At 45.4% G+C, this 19,523-nt stretch overlaps 1 protein-coding gene across 10 annotated transcripts in view; it reads left to right on the top strand.

Annotated features, from left to right (window-relative positions):
• Positions 1–19,523, top strand: part of Lrch (Leucine-rich-repeats and calponin homology domain protein) — a 314,440-nt gene that overhangs the window by 216,171 nt on the left and 78,746 nt on the right. For all 10 annotated transcript variants that reach the window (XM_077657196.1, XM_077657188.1, XM_077657195.1 and 7 more), the window contains one exon: positions 10,403–10,534. In XM_077657196.1, the coding sequence (XP_077513322.1) occupies positions 10,403–10,534 (132 nt within the window). The remainder of the gene's footprint in view (positions 1–10,402; positions 10,535–19,523) is intronic.

The raw sequence follows: 19,523 nt of genomic DNA, 5'->3' as shown, positions 1-19,523 counted from the left end.
AACGTTTCTTACAAGAAATAACTAACACTACTTACTGCACGTGTAGGGAAAAAATCGAGAGATTTATTAGGCGCCTCAACGTCTCAGGAATAGTTTGCGACAAATGGAATCATTTGATTTTCATGCGAATTACGAAGGTGATTGATCCAGTCGCAGAAAATGTGAGAGGTCACAAAACGAACCTTACAGTTTATTCCCTCGTTTATGGCATCTTCGCTTTCGCTTTGGTCAAAGAAATGCGGCACTAAAATCAAAGAAATTACCTCACAATTTTTGACGACCACATTTCTAAAAAGTGTAATTTATAAATTTGTATTCAATATTTTGCTGTAATTTTTCTTCACGAAACTAGACTTCAGGGCTAGGAAAGAAAATAAATCTAGAAATCAAAAATTTTCGCCAAATCAACCAGCTTAACAAGAGGACAAGTCGGCCTGGCTTGTGCGTGGTCATGCGGCTAAAAACAGCGCTAAGCGAGACAGGAGATCAGCGACACGACGCTGTCCCCACTTTTCGCACAGCGCGACACGTACGTATGTCAGCAGACGATGAGCGCACGTCTGGTCCGACGAAACAAGGCCAGCGCTTCCCCTCACTATTGTCCCGAAGTAAAATCATTCCGGCTAGTGCAGAGTGTCAAAACTTGTTTTATTCAATGCGTAGCGCATAAATAAACGGCAGGAACGCTTTCTACATGTTTACTACTAACCATATATACAATACAGTGGAAAACTATTTCTCTTTATAGGCCGCACGTGGCCAACGCAAGCTCGTGTACTTCAACAAATTACTAAGTTGGAAGCATCGACCATTGCTATGATTCGCAGAAACTGGAAGCACGCCTACAAGCCTTGAAAACCCGCGCTCAACACCTATCCGCGACGCCAGTTCCCGTCCTTTTGCCTACCACGAGCTCGCTAGCGGCTGCAGCGCCACCTCGTTTGTTTACAAACAAGCAGGAGGTCTATAGATTTGTGTAGAACCCTTCGGTTACTTTAACTATCTTATTCATATTGCTAATGACATTGCCCTCTTTGTCTATTAATGCATATGTCTGGTTTTTACCTATGCCTAGTTTCCTCTTCACTGCCTTTAGGCTACCCCTATTCTTTACAGCACGCTCGATTCTCTCCACATCAACTTCCTTATGTTGGCTACCTTGCTCTGCCAGTTTTATTCTGTCTGTAGGGCTAGACGCTTTCATGGTTTGACGTTTCTTAATCAGATCTTTCCTCTCCTGAGAGAGCTTGCCAGTATTCTAACAATCTCATTGCCTACTTCTACTGCGCGCTCTGTAATGGTAGCTGGGAGATTATTGTACATTGTTACAACATTAAGGTTGTCTTCCTCAGTTAAAGCTGAATATCTGTTCTGCATCGACATTCTGAATTCCTCTGCTTTCCCTCTTACTGCTAACTGTTGATGGGCTTCTGCCTCACTAGTTTCTCCTGTTCCCTCTTCAAGTCTAGTCTAATTTGAGACCTTACCGTTTTTTATTCACTACAGTGCATCTTTTCGAGGGCCCCCACATCCTGCACTCCCTGCAGGTGCACCTGTTACATGCAAATGTTGGTTAGTTGCGAGCAACACCACGGGTTCCTGAGCATCCGCAGGGACATGCTCACAGGAGATGATGGTGAGCAGTGCATCACCATAGACCCGAGCTCCCACGCTTAACCATGCGTGGCTAAGCCGTGTCCAAGGAAAAGGTGATCCTGGTGGTTGAGCCGATGCCGAGCATTTGTTAAGGCCCCTCGGCGGAGGCAACACACCACTTTGGCCCCAGCTTTCTGTAGGCGGCACCTTCAGCCTGACCCAACCGCAGGAAATCGGCAGCCACCTTTTTCTATCCTCCCCTCTATCTTTCACTTTTCTATCTCTTTCTTACAACTCTCCTGTCTCCTACTCATTTCTTAGTTCTTCCTTTTTTCCTGGTGGCGGGGGTTAATCTCCTTGTCTGGCGAACTACCCTGTGTTTCGTCATATTGGGTTACAGTTGGGGTGTACAGCTGGCGTGCGCAGGACTTGCTTGCAAGTTCCTGCCCTGCCCCGTGTTGTGCTCCGTGGTGGGCGGTTGGCATTGTGACCGAACATTTAACACACTGTACGGCTCCACCTCCCTCACAAAATGATCGCGCTCTGAAAAGAGTGCGGACCGAAGACATAACTGCCCAGTGCTTCCGAAAGACAAAAGAAACCTTTCCAAAGCTCGTGTCATCCACAGCGAAAAAACTGAAAAATCTGCCAGAACAATGTCTCCATTCTTAGTTTCCAAATGTTTGACTGATGCCTTGGGCATGGGCTACAAGTTGACGAAAATGCCCAGTGGTGGCTTACTTCTAGAAATTAAAGACAACACCCAGCACTCAAAACTGTGCGACGTAGTCACAATAGGGGATATTCCTGTCTCAGTAACTGCACACCGTCCTCTAAACACCAACCGAGGTGTGATATCCGAATTTGACTTTCTCGAGCTCACTGAAGATGAAAGGCTTAATGGTCTCGAAAACCAAAATGTCACCAATGTCCTTCACATTAAAAATAGGAAATGAAACAAAGAAATACTAACCAAACACCTCGTCCTCACCTTCAACTCCAGCACACTCCCCGAATACATTGAAGTAGGTTACTTGAAGGTCAAAGTTCGACACTATGTCCCAAACCCCTGAAGATGTTTCATCTGTCAGCGTATGGCCATAGATCGCAGAGTTGCCGTGGTCAACAAACCTGCGCGAAATGCACCTCACATAAGCATGTTTCAGAAAACTGTGAAGCAGCAGCGCTGTGCTGCAGAAACTGAAGATCATCCCGCCTACTCAAGGTACTGCCCAAGATGTAAAACGGAAAAAGAAATAATTGCTCTGAAAACAAAAGAAGTCATTTCATTCAAAGAAGCGCATAATTGACTATTACACAACATTAACACGTTCTTTCACTGCTGATATGGTGCGCAGGGGCGGCACACCACACCGGGCTTCAGCCACCGCCCAAGCAAAGCCTCAGGCAGGGCCACCCCCACCCCCAGTATGCGCAGCGAAGGCTGGCCTGCCACTTCTGAAAAAGGGCCCGCTGGCCTCTCATACAGCTGCGTGTAAGGCTTCCCCCAGTCGGGAGAGGCCTACAGACCGTACACCTGCGGGCCTCCAGAGCCTCTAGCAAGGCGATGTATACAACTCAAAACTTTCCCCCGCTGCAGTGGTGGCATGGAATCCCTTGAGCGAAAAGAAAAGATAAGAGCCCAGTAATGGCACCTCCAAAACTAGTATCCTAAGTTGTTAACTGCACTTCAAAAAATCGTCCAACATTGCGTTCCTTATACACTGGAACTGCTGTGGAGTATTAAATAACTACAGAGACATAATAGAACTTTTAAGCACGCTTTCCCCTGTGGCTTTATGCCTACAGGAGACCAGCTTAGGTCCTAAGCAGAGGAATATCTTTGGAGTGACCGAGAGCAAGCTAATAGGCTCTCAGAAAAGGGAAAAGGCCTCTCTAGAAAAGTATTTGCAGACCACCTCAGTTTTGATTAACTGAATGAAATGGTTACATCCTGCATCATTACTGCGACACGCCTAGCTATCCCTCAGTCCTCGGGAGTGGTTCGACAGAACCACAAGGTGTGGTACAACAAGGAATGTAGAGTGGCGAAAAAGGAGCAAAATAAAGCCTGGGGAATTTTTGGCAGGTACTTGGCGCACGAGAATCTTATAAACTTTAAAAAGGGAAGAGCTAGTGCACGGCGCATCCTTCGCATTGCCGAGAAAGCTTCCTGGAAGAGTTAACATAACGACAAACAAGAAGTTACATTGATAAACGGTTCAGTCACATCCAAAAAAATGTGGGAGCAAGTTCACAAATTAAATGGCAACTTCTCCCTTTTCACAATTCCTTTTCTTACAGCCCCTGATACTCACACAAATAAGTGTAGAGGAAGAAACAGACATCCTGGGTAAACATTTCTCAAGTGTTTCCAGTTCTGTACGCTACATAGAATAATATCTTAAGTACAAAAGCACAGCTAAGAAAAATAGACTCCCAACAAGTGGTTGTTGTCCAATTGAATCATTCAGTAGATTAATTACATAAAACACTTTGTGGGGCAAGTTGGTGCATAGCTTCTAGAATTCAAGTGCAACAAGGACACCACACAGAAAGGATAACGATGGGACTGAAGAATGGAACAGCTTCAAACCTGCCACATCACTGTAAGAAATGCGGGAAAGAAGAAAAGAATTTTGTTCAGGAGAATGGGGTGTCTTAAGTATAACTCTTTGTCGTGAAAATGAATTCCTTAGCTAAGGTACCCCAAAATCAATTATGTACTCAGTGCATGTTGACGATCTTCAGATAGCCTGCACATCAACAAACATATCAACATGCGAGAGACAAGTACAATCGACAATAAATAAACTAGCAACATGGGCAGACAGAAACAGATTTCAGTTCTCTCCTCAGAAAACTGGCCGTCTTGTTCTCACTGAAACAAGGCTTACAGAACAATCCCACCTTCCACCTAAGGGTAATCGAATTACCAGTAAAAGAACAACACAAATTTGTAGGTATAATTTTTGATAAAAAGCTCACATTCCTTCCACGCATCAACACCCTGAAGAAGAGAGCTTCCCGATCTATCCTAAAGGTGCTTTCACGAAAATGCTGGAGGTCCTATAGGACATTCTTTTGTACATTTATCGTGCTCTAGTATGATACTGCCTAGATTACGGGTGCATCGTGTATGGGTCTGCGAGACCATCATATCTAAAACGTCTGGACCCCGTGCATAACCTTGGTTTACGTCTAACTGGCGCATACAGAACATCCCCCATAAACAGTACGCTACATAGAATAATATCTTAAGTACAAAAGCACAGCTAAGAAAAATAGACTCCCAACAAGTGGTTGTTGTCCAATTGAATCATTCAGTAGATTAATTACATAAAACACTTTGTGGGGCAAGTTGGTGCATAGCTTCTAGAATTCAAGTGCAACAAGGACACCACACAGAAAGGATAACGATGGGACTGAAGAATGGAACAGCTTCAAACCTGCCACACCACTGTAAGAAATGCGGGAAAGAAGAAAAGAATTTTGTTCAGGAGAATGGGGTGTCTTAAGTATAACTCTTTGTCGTGAAAATGAATTCCTTAGCTAAGGTACCCCAAAATCAATTATGTACTCAGTGCATGTTGACGATCTTCAGATAGCCTGCACATCAACAAACATATCAACATGCGAGAGACAAGTACAATCGACAATAAATAAACTAGCAACATGGGCAGACAGAAACAGATTTCAGTTCTCTCCTCAGAAAACTGGCCGTCTTGTTCTCACTGAAACAAGGCTTACAGAACAATCCCACCTTCCACCTAAGGGTAATCGAATTACCAGTAAAAGAACAACACAAATTTGTAGGTATAATTTTTGATAAAAAGCTCACATTCCTTCCACGCATCAACACCCTGAAGAAGAGTGCTTCCCGATCTATCCTAAAGGTGCTTTCACGAAAATGCTGGAGGTCCTATAGGACATTCTTTTGTACATTTATCGTGCTCTAGTATGATACTGCCTAGATTACGGGTGCATCGTGTATGGGTCTGCGAGACCATCATATCTAAAACGTCTGGACCCCGTGCATAACCTTGGTTTACGTCTAACTGGCGCATACAGAACATCCCCCATAAACAGTCTCCATTTTGAAATCAGTGAACCTTCTCTTACAGACAGAAGAAGTATGTTCACATGCACATATGTCCTGAAAATGTGTTCCCTGCCAAAACACCTCTGTTATCGCATAGTTACGAAGTGCACCTTCAGAACACTGTTCAGGCTGGTTTTCTTGATAAATTGTGAATGCCTCACTTGTCTTTGGTACACCTCAGCCACTTTCTCATTCATGAGAAGAAGCCAAGGTGTCTCATTGGTTGTGAGCCTCGACATCCTTGTCCCGTTAAGGATGGTTGCTGAGGTTACCTGACCTTTAAAGCTTTTACCATTAGCCATTTCACGAATTTTTGCGTTTTACCTTCACTATGTAGTACAAAATAACCTTTTAGGCCCTTTACACTACAATTATTTTACATTTTATAAAATCCTACAGAAAACTATTTTCTATACCTTGTGCTTGGTGCATGATAGCCTTAGGTGCTCATGTACCACTAAACCAAACACAACAGAACACGACCACATCCTGCACTATGCAAGGATAAGCACACAGTATGAAGTCTATTTTATTTGTTTCACTATTGGGGCTTTTCTATGTCTACTTCCTGTTCTTTCTTTTCTGGAAAAGGTATGCATGATGTGTGAATTATTTCTCTCTGCAAAGTCGACTAATATGGAAATTGGTTTTTGTTTTCAGGAAAGGAAATGGCACAGTATCTGTCTCACATCTCATTGGACACCTGAACTGGGCTGTAAGGGAAGGAGTAAAGGAGGGAGTGAAAGAAAAAAGGAAGAAAGAGGTGCCGTAGTAGGTCTCCAGAATAATTTCAACCACCTGGGGATCTTTAACGTGCACTGACATGGCACAGTACATGGGCACCTTTTGCGTTTCGCCTCCATCAAAACGCGGCTGCCCTGGTCGGGTTCGAACCCGGGTACTCCGGCTCGGTAGACGAGCGCCTTAACCACTGAGCCACCGCGGTGGGTTACTAATAACTCCCTCCTGCTAATCTTGGAGCTTATGCCATAGTCGCCTACCGCCTGGTGTCGGGCCTTCTTCTCGCCCACCTTCACATTGAAGTCGCCCATTAGTACAGTGTACTGCAATTTTGCTTTGTTCATTGCCAATTCCATGTCTTCATAGAAGCTTTCAATGATCTGGTCATCATGGCTTTATGTAGGCTATATCCTGATTGATGAAGACGCTATTTCACGATAGCATAGTGCATGCCCTCCCTTTAGCACTGTATACAGCTCATCAGTTCTAACCTCACTAAGCCCTGTCATCCTATTTAAACCCTTTGTGCAACTCAGCCATAGCAGTCCGCTGTCGGGCACTGCCCGACAACTTTTTCTATGGTTGCAGGCTTGCATTTTGTCTTGCTATGCATGATGTGCCATCGCCTAGGCAATTAATGAACTAGAATTTTCTTGTTTTTGTATTTTTGTAAACTAGGTGGCAGCACATAAGTGCTTTGGAGCTTTGGCACATGTGAGCGTTCTGTGGATCTGTTTACACACCGCTGGCAGCACAACATAGCTGCGTTCTCGCCTAGTGCTTTGTACGGCAGAAATTGCCAAGCTTTCTGCAAAAGTGACAAATGATTTCAGTGAGGAAGACACCTATGTGCCTTCATTGGACGATGGAAATAGTGATTCCACTGAATTAAGTGGCAGTAGTGACGGCAGCGACTAAGCTCGAGGCATTGGCACTGGTGGCTTAGGAGCATGAAGTGGTGGAGGAAGCTGATTTTCTGGCTTCCGGAAGTTTCCATTGTAAACAGCATTATTTTGATGAGAATTCAGCAGCTCAAACACAGCCTAAAAGAGCAGCAACACATTCAGTACCACTTGAACCTCATCAAACAGCTGATCAATGATATGAGGGCCCGCTCTAAAAATCGGGGCCGAGCTACAAGTTTGTAGGACAAGGAACGATTGGATGGCAGGCCTCACTTCACATATAAGCTCCCTGGCCAAAGCAGCAAAGATGGCATGGTGTGCAATGGCCGAAAAACCAAAGGGGCCGGAAGGAAACAGTGTTTTTCTGCCAAAAGTGCAATCAAAATCCTGGACTGCACCAAAGAGAATGCTTCGAGCGGTTCCACATGCTGCCAAATTACCAATGAGAGGCTTGGGCAGGTACAGAAATCTCAAAAGTAAAAAATCACTGAAGTGTTTTTGTGTAGTTGTTGTATTCTTCCGTGGTGCCGAAAATGGGCGAAATAATTTCGAACCGGATAGGTTGCAAACCACGTTAAAGTTTCGGACTGCAAATGGTTAACACCCACTAGTTCCACCAACAGCACTGCTAAACTAGCCTCCCTGGATAGGGTTATAGTGCTGAACATTGCCAGATTCAGTTTCCAATGGCAGCCCTACCGGAGCCAGGGAGTCTTAGCACCCTCCGCTGCGTCACAGGTCTGACCGCCACCTTGGTCAGTTGCTCCGCAGCCGTTGGGGACTGATGGCTGAGGGTTAATTGATTTGTTCATAGAAGGTTTTGGCCATGTACTACACCAAGGTGGCCAAATCTTGTTCTGGTGAGGGACTGTGTTGTCGTTTCTGGTCACTGAGATCAGGCCGTACCCCATGCCTGGTTATGCAATTCCATCAACATGCGGATGTTTTTTTTGATCCGGTGGAGAATTGCGCAGCACCAGGATTTGAGCCCTGGTCCTCTTGCATATGAGGCAGGTGCTCTACCTCTGCGTCATCGCTGGATGTAGCCAACTGTATACTCGGCCACAACTGAGAGCACATTTTTCGGTGCAGTAGTACTTGCTGTAGGTCTAGTTGGTTCATGTTATAAATTTGAACGGTGCAAAGGACTGCCAATCTGAGGTCATCTACGAGGTACTGCTCAAGTGCGGGCATATCTACATCGGTCATACCGGCCGTTGTTTCAATGGCAGAGCGAGCGAACACCAACGTTCAATGAAAAACAATGCAAAGGGGAACCCTCCAGATCACCAGTGTTGGAAAAGGTAAAGTTTATCGGCAAAGGCAAGGAACGGGTCGAAAGGAATATAATAGAGGCTTATCATATACAGAAAGCTGGGCCCACGTGCATTAGCATGTCATTGGTAAGACCAGAAACTAGGTTTTTTAGATGGACCAATGTAGAACTGGTACTCACCTACGGGGCAGAAACGTGGAGGCTAACGAAAAGGGTTCACCTTAAGTTAAGGACAACGCAGCAAGTCATGGAAAGAAGAATGATAGGTGTAACATTAAGAGACAGGAAGCAGGCAGAGTGGGTAAGGGAACAAACGCGTGTTAATGACATCTATAGTCGAAATCAAGAGGAAGAAATGGGCTTGGGCAGGGCATGTAATGCGAAGGCAAGATAACCGCTGGTCTTTAAGGCTAACTGAGTGGATGCCAAGAAAAGGCAAATGCAGCAGGGTGTGGCAGAAATTTAGGTGGGCGGATGATGAGATTAGCAAGTTTGCAGGCAAAGGGTGGATGCAGCTGGCAAAGGACAGGGTCAATTGTAGAGACATGGGAGAGGCCTTTGCCCTGCAGTGGGTGTAGTCAGACTGATGATGACGATGTAGAACCTGATAATTGATCACTGTATGGTGATCTTTTTCTGATGCATTATTCTGGCTGGGGTAATTTATTTATTTTATTTTTATTTAACAAATACTGCAGGCCCTAAGTGGGCCCTAGCAGGAGGGGAAAAAAAAATACAGCATTTTTAATATCAATTCATTGCGCGAAACATAAGTAAGTAAAATACACTGAGACATATTCAACTCTTACAATAAAACATGCATAAACACGACTATGAGGTAGACGACAACAATTTGTCAATGGACATGATGACATCAGAAGGCAGCTTGTTCCATTCCTCGATAGTGCGTGGATAAAAAGAATATTTCAAGGCATTAATTTTAGTTTGATACGGCGTTAAAGAATGTGCATAATGATGTCTGGTGGCACGAGTTGCAAGGGGTGCAAGGTTAACATCAGAACTCATGGCCAGTTTGTTGTTTTTCAGCAGAAATAGAAATTTTAGTCTCTGGATTTTTCGACGTATTTGCAGTAGTGGGATGGCATTTTTTTTCTTTAAAACGGAAGGAGAGTCAGATGTGCGATATTTAGAAAAGATGAAGCGCACGGCTTTCCGCTGTACAGCCTCCAATGCCTCAATATTCTTTTTGGTATAAGGGTCCCAGACTGTGCAAGCATACTCTAGTTTGGGTCTTATGAGGCTGCAGTATATGCTAACTGCTTTATCAGGGAAGGAACGTTTTAAGTTTGTGGCGAAAAGTCCAAGTTTTCTGTAGGAGGATGAGCATGTATAATGTTGTGGCGCATAAAAAAATGGGTGTTTTTCCGCAATAAACTTCGCTAGTAGTAGGCGCTCTTTCTATCCACCCTGTATTTCCGGTGACTGTGTCGTTTGTGCCTCAAGCCAAGCTGCTCTGGCAAGGGCGCTGACTGACTGAATTGAAAAATGGCTCTTCGGCTCCCAGCACAGGGGACCTTGTTCATGATCAAAGTGTCAGAGAGGAGAAAACATAGTCATGGCCAATGGAGATTCGAATGGGGCTTTTGAAATTTGTTAGAGCACATGGGACCTCAGCTAGTGCAAAAAAAGGTCAACCTTGGAGTAAAATTTTGAGCATTGTGTGGATTCCACCTTAAGGTGTGCTGTAAATTTGGTGCGTACATTGTAAACTCTGCTCCAATGTAGATAGAGGAAATGAGTGTTCTCTTGTTGCCGATGCAGGTGGCCAGTGATGGTGTGAGGACACCACCGCGGCCCAGCCATGCTGCAGCTCCACTGGGTGGTGACTTCACCATTCGCCGAGGCCTTGAGCGAGCACGAGAGGAGCACGAGCTCATTGAGCAGCTGCGATGGGTAGGTGATTTGATTTATGCTTTCTGTTCCTTCCAATTTACGTCCATATCTCTCAAAGCACTGCCAAGGATAACACTGGCCAGTATTTGCTTCCACTGAAAATTCTGTGGCTCTTTCTAGCCATCTTCACCTTTGTTTGGCAGCAAAAGATGCCTTTATGGCTGAGAAAATTGGATTTAAAGAATTCTTCCACCATTTGATTCGAACTTCTGACGTCAAGACTGAAGAGAGCTTCATGGCCATCATTTTGAAGTTGATGGCAGTGTAACCCATAATTCAACTCGCAAGTAATTTGCAGTGCTGTGAAGGTTGTGGGGATCTGTGCCAATCAGAGCGGTGTGCACAGCAAAATGTGTTCCTCCACACCACTCACCCCGGGACTGGGGGCTCCGTCCCTGTGAAGGAAAGAGTACCAGTGTCCAGCTGCTGCGTGCAGGAGACTTGTCCAACTTGGCAGATACCATGTTTCCGAAAAGTGGCGCACCACTTCACAGCAGGCCTCCGCAGTGCGGTGTCCGTGCAGACTTTCTCTGTTAATTTAACCAGGGAATGAAACGCTCGCTGTACCTTCAAAGCACTATTCTGAACAACTTTCTTGATTACTTCAATAGTTGTTTGGAAAATATTCGCAGCACTGCTGACATACTTCAGCGAATATTTGTGGTCTTACGTAGCCCTGATTGGACAACAGTGCTCTACCTTTTGCGGTATTGCAAACAACTTGTGAGATAAAGTAAAACCTCGAAAATCTGTGCTAAAAAAAACTGTCATGATGTAGTCAGAGTTTTCTTGTGAAAATGGCTAGTGATGATGATGCCCGTGTTTCATTTTTCAGCCTTTTTTTTTAGCATGCAAAATCTGTTTTCAGTAGCACAGTACTGTCGCTGACCAAAAAAATGAGCCAACACTGAGGCACCGATCGGATATCAAACGTTATCTCACCCAACGTGGGTTGCCGGTTCGAATGCCTGCCGCGAGCTAGACTGTTTATGCTGCATGAAACATGAAATCTTATGACACCACACTGAACACTCAGAGGCAAATGGTTGAGCCGCAATGTTCATATGAAGATTTGGAAAGATGTGGAATTGGCGGTTAGGCCGCCGGTTTGAATCCCTTCCGTGAGCTAGGCTCTAACTTAACTAGCAAGTTTATGCTGCATGAAACACTGTATCATACGACACCATCCGGAACATTCTGCAGCAAAGCCCACAAATTTTACACGATTGTTGGGACAAAGTGGCTGGCCCGACTTTGGCGCCTTTCAGGCAGAGATATATATATAATGGATCGACATAGTTTAGTTGTCAATTGTGATGCTCGGGCATCACGCTGCTGCCTGTTATTTTATTTCATTTTGTAACCACCTCGGTTACCATGCAACCACTAGGTTACAATTCGTGTTACAGTAAAACCTCATTAATTCGAAATCGCTTAATTCGAACTTCCGGTTAATTCGAACTGACGGCCGGGTCCCGGCAAAGCCCTGTGTATTTCAATGGGTCAAAACTCCCGATAATTCGAATATGCCGGTATCCACATCGGTTAATTCGAACTAGGCGCCGATGGCCGGCATTGCTCCTCGCATATAGAAGTCACCTCGTAGCAAATACAATGCGCTGAAAATTTAAAAAAAAAATGCAGAATGATGAGAAAAAAAAATAAGCCAGCACGCATGTCAGCACGCACGAGGCGAGACGTGAATTTCGTTGCCCGAACCAACCCTCCGGTGCATGCCGTAGCAGGTTTTCGCTGCCGGAGCGTCGAAGCATTGGCTTGTCTATTTTTGGCTGACGCGCGGTCACGCGGGTAGCCACCCTACCGCGGGCGCCGCATATGCTCCGGCCACGGTGGCTCTGGCGCAAGCCGTTGCAGGTTTCCGCTGCGCCGAGGCGGTCGTGACCATTGGAGACGCACGCGACCATGGAGGAAGGAAGTACTCGGGAGAGGCGGTTACGTCACATTTTTTTGAAGCCGCGCTTTTTTTCTGATGGAAATAAACGTTTCAATCAAGCGGGCCTCCCCTCTCCGTTCCCCCGCTTCCCTCTACTTGGGCACCGTCCCAGCGCGCCTGCCCATGCAGCAGACGACGCCACTGCGCCCAGCGTTCTATTGGCTGTGCCGTCGGCTAAACTCTCCCAGTAGCCATTGCGAGAATGCGTGACTTCCGGTACCCTTTTTTTGTGCAGCTCGGGAAGCGCAGACTCTTTCCTTTCCTTCATCCTGCACGTAGCACCTGGCCCCTCTTTCGCCTAGTCTTTGTTGCCGCGGTGTCTAGCGAAGTTTGTGTTGCGTGATATTCCTCGTTTGTTTGGTGTCTCGCTGGTGACGTCTCATCGACTGTGCCAATCATGGCAAACCGAGGAAAGTACTCCGCAAAGGATTTGAATTGAAGATTGAAGATTATTGAAGCGGCTTGCGGTGACCAGATGCCGCACAACTCAGGCGCGGCGAGCACAGCTGACAGCGACGACGAGTCCGACGGAGGCGACGATCCATTGCCACCCCCGAGTGCATGTGAAACAGCGTCAGCACTCGATCTGGCTGCGCGCTACTTCTCCGCCGATGATAATTCGGACGCTGCGTTGGAGCTGTTGGGCAAGTTGCAGACGATGCTTGTCGAGTCACGGCAAAGAAAACGAAAACAAATGCGCATCACCGATTATTTTTCTCTTTGACATGCTTTGCCAATCTGCTGTTAATAAACATGTTCTTGAAGCATAGTGTCATATTTAATCATTAAGCTTGCTGCTTACGCGAATGCATTTTGATGTTAGCTCCAACCGCATAAACAAATTAACTTTATTTCCTTCGACATTCGGGCTCAATGATTTTAATTCGCGCAATCGGCCGCCGCAAATGTGTAGTAGCGCATAGTAAGAGATAACGATCTCAGATATGCCTGTTTTAGCTTCGGCCCGTGCTGCCGGGCGTGATGGCCGCTTTTTTTAGCGCGCGCTCGTTAATTCAAACTCCGCTTAATTCGAACAATTCTCCGGTCCCCCTCGAGTTCGAATTAACGAGGTTTTACTGTATAACGCACAACCAAGCCACCTTTGACAGTAAAGCACTAACTCCATGAGGCGATAATTAGAGCTGTGCAGATAGTAAAATTTTAGGGTGCAAAGCAAATTTAAATATTAAAAATTAGGTACTAATTGAATGTAATATTTTTTTAATGCTGCCAGGTAAAATTTTAGGGTGCAAAGCAAATTTAAATATTAAAAATTAGGTGCTAATTGATTGTAATATTTTTTTTAATGCTGCCAGGTCTGCGAAACATGGCCAGAAAATAGTAATTTATTAGAAGTGAGAAAATGGCAAATTTTTTAATGCAGAGCGAATATGAATAATAAAAATCTCTTGCAAATCAAATCGAATTATTTCGATTATCAGTTCAGGTAGTTCAAAATTAAGAGAAATGCTTTTACGTGTAATGCTGCTTTGAAAGTAAACAGAGATATTGCAAACTAATCTTGTTTTCACTCACCGTCAGCATAATTTGTTATACAGTAAAATCTCGTGAATTTGACCCCTGTTAATTTGAAAAATCGGATGATAGCCAGCTCGGTCCCAGCCTGCGCCCATAGAACTATATGGAGTCGGGCGCTCAATAATTCAAACGCTGCTACTCTCTCGTGCCAGTTAATTCGGCCCAGCTTCCATGGTGCAGGCATGCCGAAGTACGGGTTTTACGGCAGATGATCGCAAAAATATACTTCCAGAAGCCTGCCCCGCAGGGGGGCGCCTGCAGCTTGCAGGCGTCGCGACGGTGAGTGGCGACACCGCGGGTTCCCGAGCATCCGCAGGGACATCCCCGCAAGGGGATGATGGTGAACTGTGCATCACCACGGACCCGAGCACCCGCGCCTCGCCGTGCGTGGCATCGCCGTGTCCGGGGAAAAGGGGATCCTGGTGGTTGAGCCGATGCCGAGTATTTGGACCCTTAAGGCCCCTCGGCGGAGGCAACACACCAATTTGGCCCCAGCTTCCTGTAGACGGCACCTCCGGCCTGACCCGACCGGGGGAAATCGGCAGTCGTCTTTTCCTTATCCTCCCCTCCATCTTTTACTTTCCTATCATCTTTCTTACAACTCTCCTGTCTCCTCCTCCTTCCTTGGTTTATTCCTTTTTCCTGGCGGCTAGGGTTAACCCTGTGTGGCGAACTATCCTGGGTTTCGTCATATTCGGTTATAGCAATGGTGTACAGCTGGCGTGGGCAGGACTTGTTTTCAAGTTCCTGTCCTGTCCCCTAGTTGGGCTCCATGGTGGGCGGCTGGCACCAAGGCCGAAGAACAAAATTTTTTATGGCTTCCTCCCTGCTTAATAATGATCGCCCTCTGAAAAGAGGACGGACCGATGTCACAACACAGTTTTTCAGTAAAAAGAAGACAACTTTTCCGAAGTACCACATCGTCCACAGTAAAGAAACAGAAAAGCCAGCCAGACAAATATCCCCGTTCCTTGTTTCAAGAGTTCTTACAGAATCCCTGGGCCCTCAGTACAAAGTCACAAAGTTGGCTTGTGGTGACCTCCTCCTCGAACTGCTCGACATAACTCAGATTTCAAAGCTTGCAAACATTGAAACTTTTGGCGATATTCCTGTCTCTGTTACACCGCACAGATCATTGAACACAGTACGTGGTGTCATCTCAGATTATGATTTCCTGCACCTAACAGAGGAAGAGATGCTTGAAGGACTGAACCCTCAGAATGTTACCAACGTCCACAGCATTACAATCCGCAAAGACAACAAAGAGATTCTGACAAAACACCTGGTCCTGACGTTTGCCTCATGCACCCTACCCGAGTCAATCGAGGTAGGCTATGCAAAAATCTCCGTTCGCCCTTATATCCCCAACCCTAGACGCTGTTTCAAATGCCAGAAGTTCGGTCACGGCTCCCAGAGCTGCCGCGGCCGCAACACCTGTGCTAAATGTGCCTCCAATGACCACCAATCAGACGGCTGCGACGCTGCGCCACGCTGTGCAAACTGCGAAGGCGAGCACGCTGCTTACTCAAGGTCTTGTCCTGCCTGGAAAAAAGAAAAGGAAATCATTACAATAAAGACAAAAGATAATATCACTTTTAAAGAGGCAAGAGAGCGTTATGCAGAAAGCGTTAGGCAGATGCAGCGAGAGCTGCTATGCCACCCCCAACAACGGGCCGGCCGTCCTCCAAGTCGGCAGCCCGCAAGGCTTCCCCCGTTCGGGAGAAGTCTACCACCCCCCTGCCCGCGGGTTCCCCGCGGAACTCCAGCGCCTCCATGGAGGCGATGGATACAAGTCAAAGCTCGCCTCGGTCGCAACGGCGACGGGGCTCTCTTGACCGGAAAAAAGAAAAAACCACGATAACAGGCCCTCAACAAGGAGGGACCTGAGGTCTCAAAACACTCCTCCTTAAAATAATCATGGCGTTCCTTATCCACTGGAACTGCCGTGGAATTTTAAATAACTACAGCGATACAACAGATCTCCTACGCTCTATGTCTCCTGTAGCACTGTTCCTTCAGGAGACCAATTTGGTACCTTTACAAAAAAATATTTTTAAGAATTATAAAGTCTTTCGCCGTGACCGTGAGCAGGCAGATAGGCTCTCTGGAGGTGTTGCTGTCGTTGTTAAGAGCGGTGTTGCAACACGTGAAATCCAGCTGCAGACGAATTATGAAGCCATTGCAGTCACCGTCATTAGCTTTAAAACAATTACCTTATGTTCAGTATACCTTCAGCCACACCTCACAGTAACACTTCATGACCTAGAATCACTTTTTAATCAGCTACCAGAGCCATATCTGGTAGTTGGGGATTTTAATGCACACTCCCCTTTCTGGGGGAGTGAACAGACAGACACTAGGGGCCGTATATTAGAAGATTTTATTCTGTGCAATAATGTTTGCCTACTCAATACAGGCAAACCCACATATTGCTCTCCAGCCTCAGGAAAAATGAGTTGCATAGATTTATCTTTTAGCTCTTCTTCCGTTTTTACCGATTTTAAGTGGGATGTTCTCGATAACCCGTACGGAAGCGATCATCTTCCGGTAGTGATTAACTTTTCATCACCACCATCAGTCATCCCTAGTAAACCACGCCGTTGGAAACTACACCTAGCCGACTGGCAACTATTTAGAGAAAAGGCTAGCCTGGAGAAATTATTTTCAAACAGTCTTAACGTTGACGAACTGAATGAAATTTTTACAAACTGCATTATTGATGCTGCGTGCCAAGCTATTCCGCAATCGTCAGGAATAGTACGACAAAACAACAAGGTATGGTACACGCAGGAATGCCGGGAAGCAAAAAAGAAGCAAAATAAAGCTTGGGGAGTTTTTCGAAGATACCCAACTCAAGATAACCTCATCAACTTTAAAAAGACGAGAGCAAAAGCTCGGTACATCCGCCGAAATGCCGAAAGAACATTATGGAGAAGCTACGTATCATGCATAAATAGTTCAGTTACGTCCAAAAAAATGTGGGAACAAGTCCACAAGTTTAACAGAAGCTTTTCTCCTTACACAATTCCTTTCTTAACAGCTCCAGGTACACAGACAAATATAGAGGAACAGGCAAACATCTTGGGAGAACATTTCTCAAACATTTATAGTTCTTCAGTCTACACAGAAACATTTTTAAAGCATAAACATGCAGTGGAGAAACATAGACTTCCAACAACGGGCTGCACAAAAGAACCGTACAATGGTTTAATAACACTCCAAGAAATAAACGAAGTTCTCTCGGCCGTAAAAAAGACAGCACCTGGCCCTGACAATATACATTACGAAATGCTAGCACATCTTTCCCAGCCATCTGTGGAGGCGCTCTTGAAGTTTTTTAACCAAGTGTGGGTGCTCGGAAGATTGCCGAAAGCCTGGAAGAAAGCAGTTATTGTACCATTCCTGAAATCTGGAAAACAACCAACATCCCCTACTAGTTACAGGCCGATAGCCCTTACCAGCTGCCTTGCCAAATCATTCGAAAGTGTGCTGAATAAAAGACTAACTTTTCTGATTGAATCTCTTGAGCTTATTGACATCCATCAGTGCGGTTTTAAGAAAGCATGCTCAACAACAGACCACTTCACTCGCCTGGAAAATACTGTCCGAGAGGCTTTTATACACAGACAGCACTGTCTTGCCGTCTTTTTTGACCTCGAGAAAGCATACGACACCACCTGGAGGTTCGGCATCCTTCGTGACTTCGCAGATCTTGGCATCCGTGGTAGGATGTTGAACTGCCTGAAGGACTTCCTTTCCGACCGCTCATTTCAAGTGCGCCTAGGATCAACCGTGTCCAGGGGCTTCGTTCAAGAGAACGGGGTTCCTCAGGGGTGTATTTTGAGCACGACATTGTTTGTTATTAAAGTAAATTCCATAGCCAAAGTAATACCGAAGGCCATTATGTATTCCGTCTATGTTGACGATCTGCAAATAGCCTGCACATCCTCAAACCTGGTAACATGCGAGAGACAAATACAGCTGACAATGGATAAACTGGTGACCTGGGCAGACGAGAACGAGTTCCGGTTTTCCACACAGAAAACCGTGGCCATTCTTTTCTCTATTAAGCGAGGCTTACAGGGTGACCCTTTTATACACCTGAACAACACACAGCTACCGGTGAAAAATGAGCACAAATTCCTAGGCGTAACCTTTGACAAAAAGCTCACTTTCCTGCCTCATATAAATGCACTGAAAAAGAAAGCCTCCCGATCCCTCAACATACTCAAAGTACTGTCACGAAAACATTGGGGTGCCGACAGGACATGCCTTCTAAAAATTTACCGCTCTGTAGTACGCTCTACCCTTGATTATGGATGTATAATGTATGGGTCAGCGAGACCATCATACCTTAAACGACTAGATACAGTGCATAACTTGGGTTTGCGTCTCTCCACTGGTGCTTACAGGACATCACCCATTAACAGTCTTTATGTAGAAACCAACGAACCGTCACTCGAGGACCGAAGAACCATGCTCACGTGCTCGTACGTTTTAAAAATCCGTTCGCTTCCCAAACACCTATGTTACCCCATAGTCACAAAGTGCCCATCAAGAACACTTTTTAACAACAAACCACAAGCTATCAGGCCACTCCTCCTGCGTTTTGAAGAGATGTGTCAAAACCTCGGAGTACTGGACACATTACCTGCCATTGCTCGAAGACGAGCTCCACTGCCTCCATGGCACAATTTTCCGGCAATCTGTGATTTTACCCTTATGCAGTTCCAAAAAAAACAAACTCCAAAACAACATATAGTACAGGAATTCCTTGCACTCGAAGAAAAATACAGTAGTTTTACGGACTTTTACACCGACGGTTCAAAAACGAATGTTTACGTAGGAAGCGCAGTGGTGCGAGGAAATTCAGAGACAGCAATGCGACTTCCACAGTGCGCATCCATCTTCAGCGCAGAATGTTACGCAGTATGTGTGGCAACAAAAAAAATATTAAATGAGAACCTCAAAAACACTATTATTTACACAGACTCTTTAAGTGTACTTACAGCCCTCCACTCTAAAAACGCAACCACTCCCATACTTGGGGACATCATACACAACATTGTAACAGCAACAGCTCGAGGACAAAACATTAAACTCTGCTGGGTCCCGAGCCACGTCGGTATAAAAGGAAATGAGAGAGCAGATTTGTGTGCCGCTCAAGCTCGGGGCAAGGAAATAAAAAAAGTAGATGTACCCTTTAATGACTGCATGAAATTAGTTCAACAGAAATTAAGACAAAAATGGCAGTCGCGTTGGAACAGCGAAGTGAATAATAAACTGCACTTTGTAAAACCAGTTTTGGGTGAATTTAAGTCATGTGTGCACCAGGAACGTTTTAAAGAAGTTGTTTTATGCCGTCTGCGAATAGGCCACACGCACCTCACGCACAACTTCCTGCTAACAAAACAAGATAAACCTGGTTGCGAGGAATGCGGAGAAGAACTTACTGTTAACCACATTCTATTCTCATGTGTGAAACTAGAAAAACTA

This window comes from Amblyomma americanum, chromosome 3, assembly GCF_052857255.1.
Source record: "Amblyomma americanum isolate KBUSLIRL-KWMA chromosome 3, ASM5285725v1, whole genome shotgun sequence".
Classification (NCBI taxonomy): Eukaryota; Metazoa; Arthropoda; class Arachnida; order Ixodida; family Ixodidae; genus Amblyomma; species Amblyomma americanum.
The sequence above is the reverse complement of the archived record's forward strand: the minus strand, read 5'-3'. Positions and strand labels throughout refer to the sequence as shown.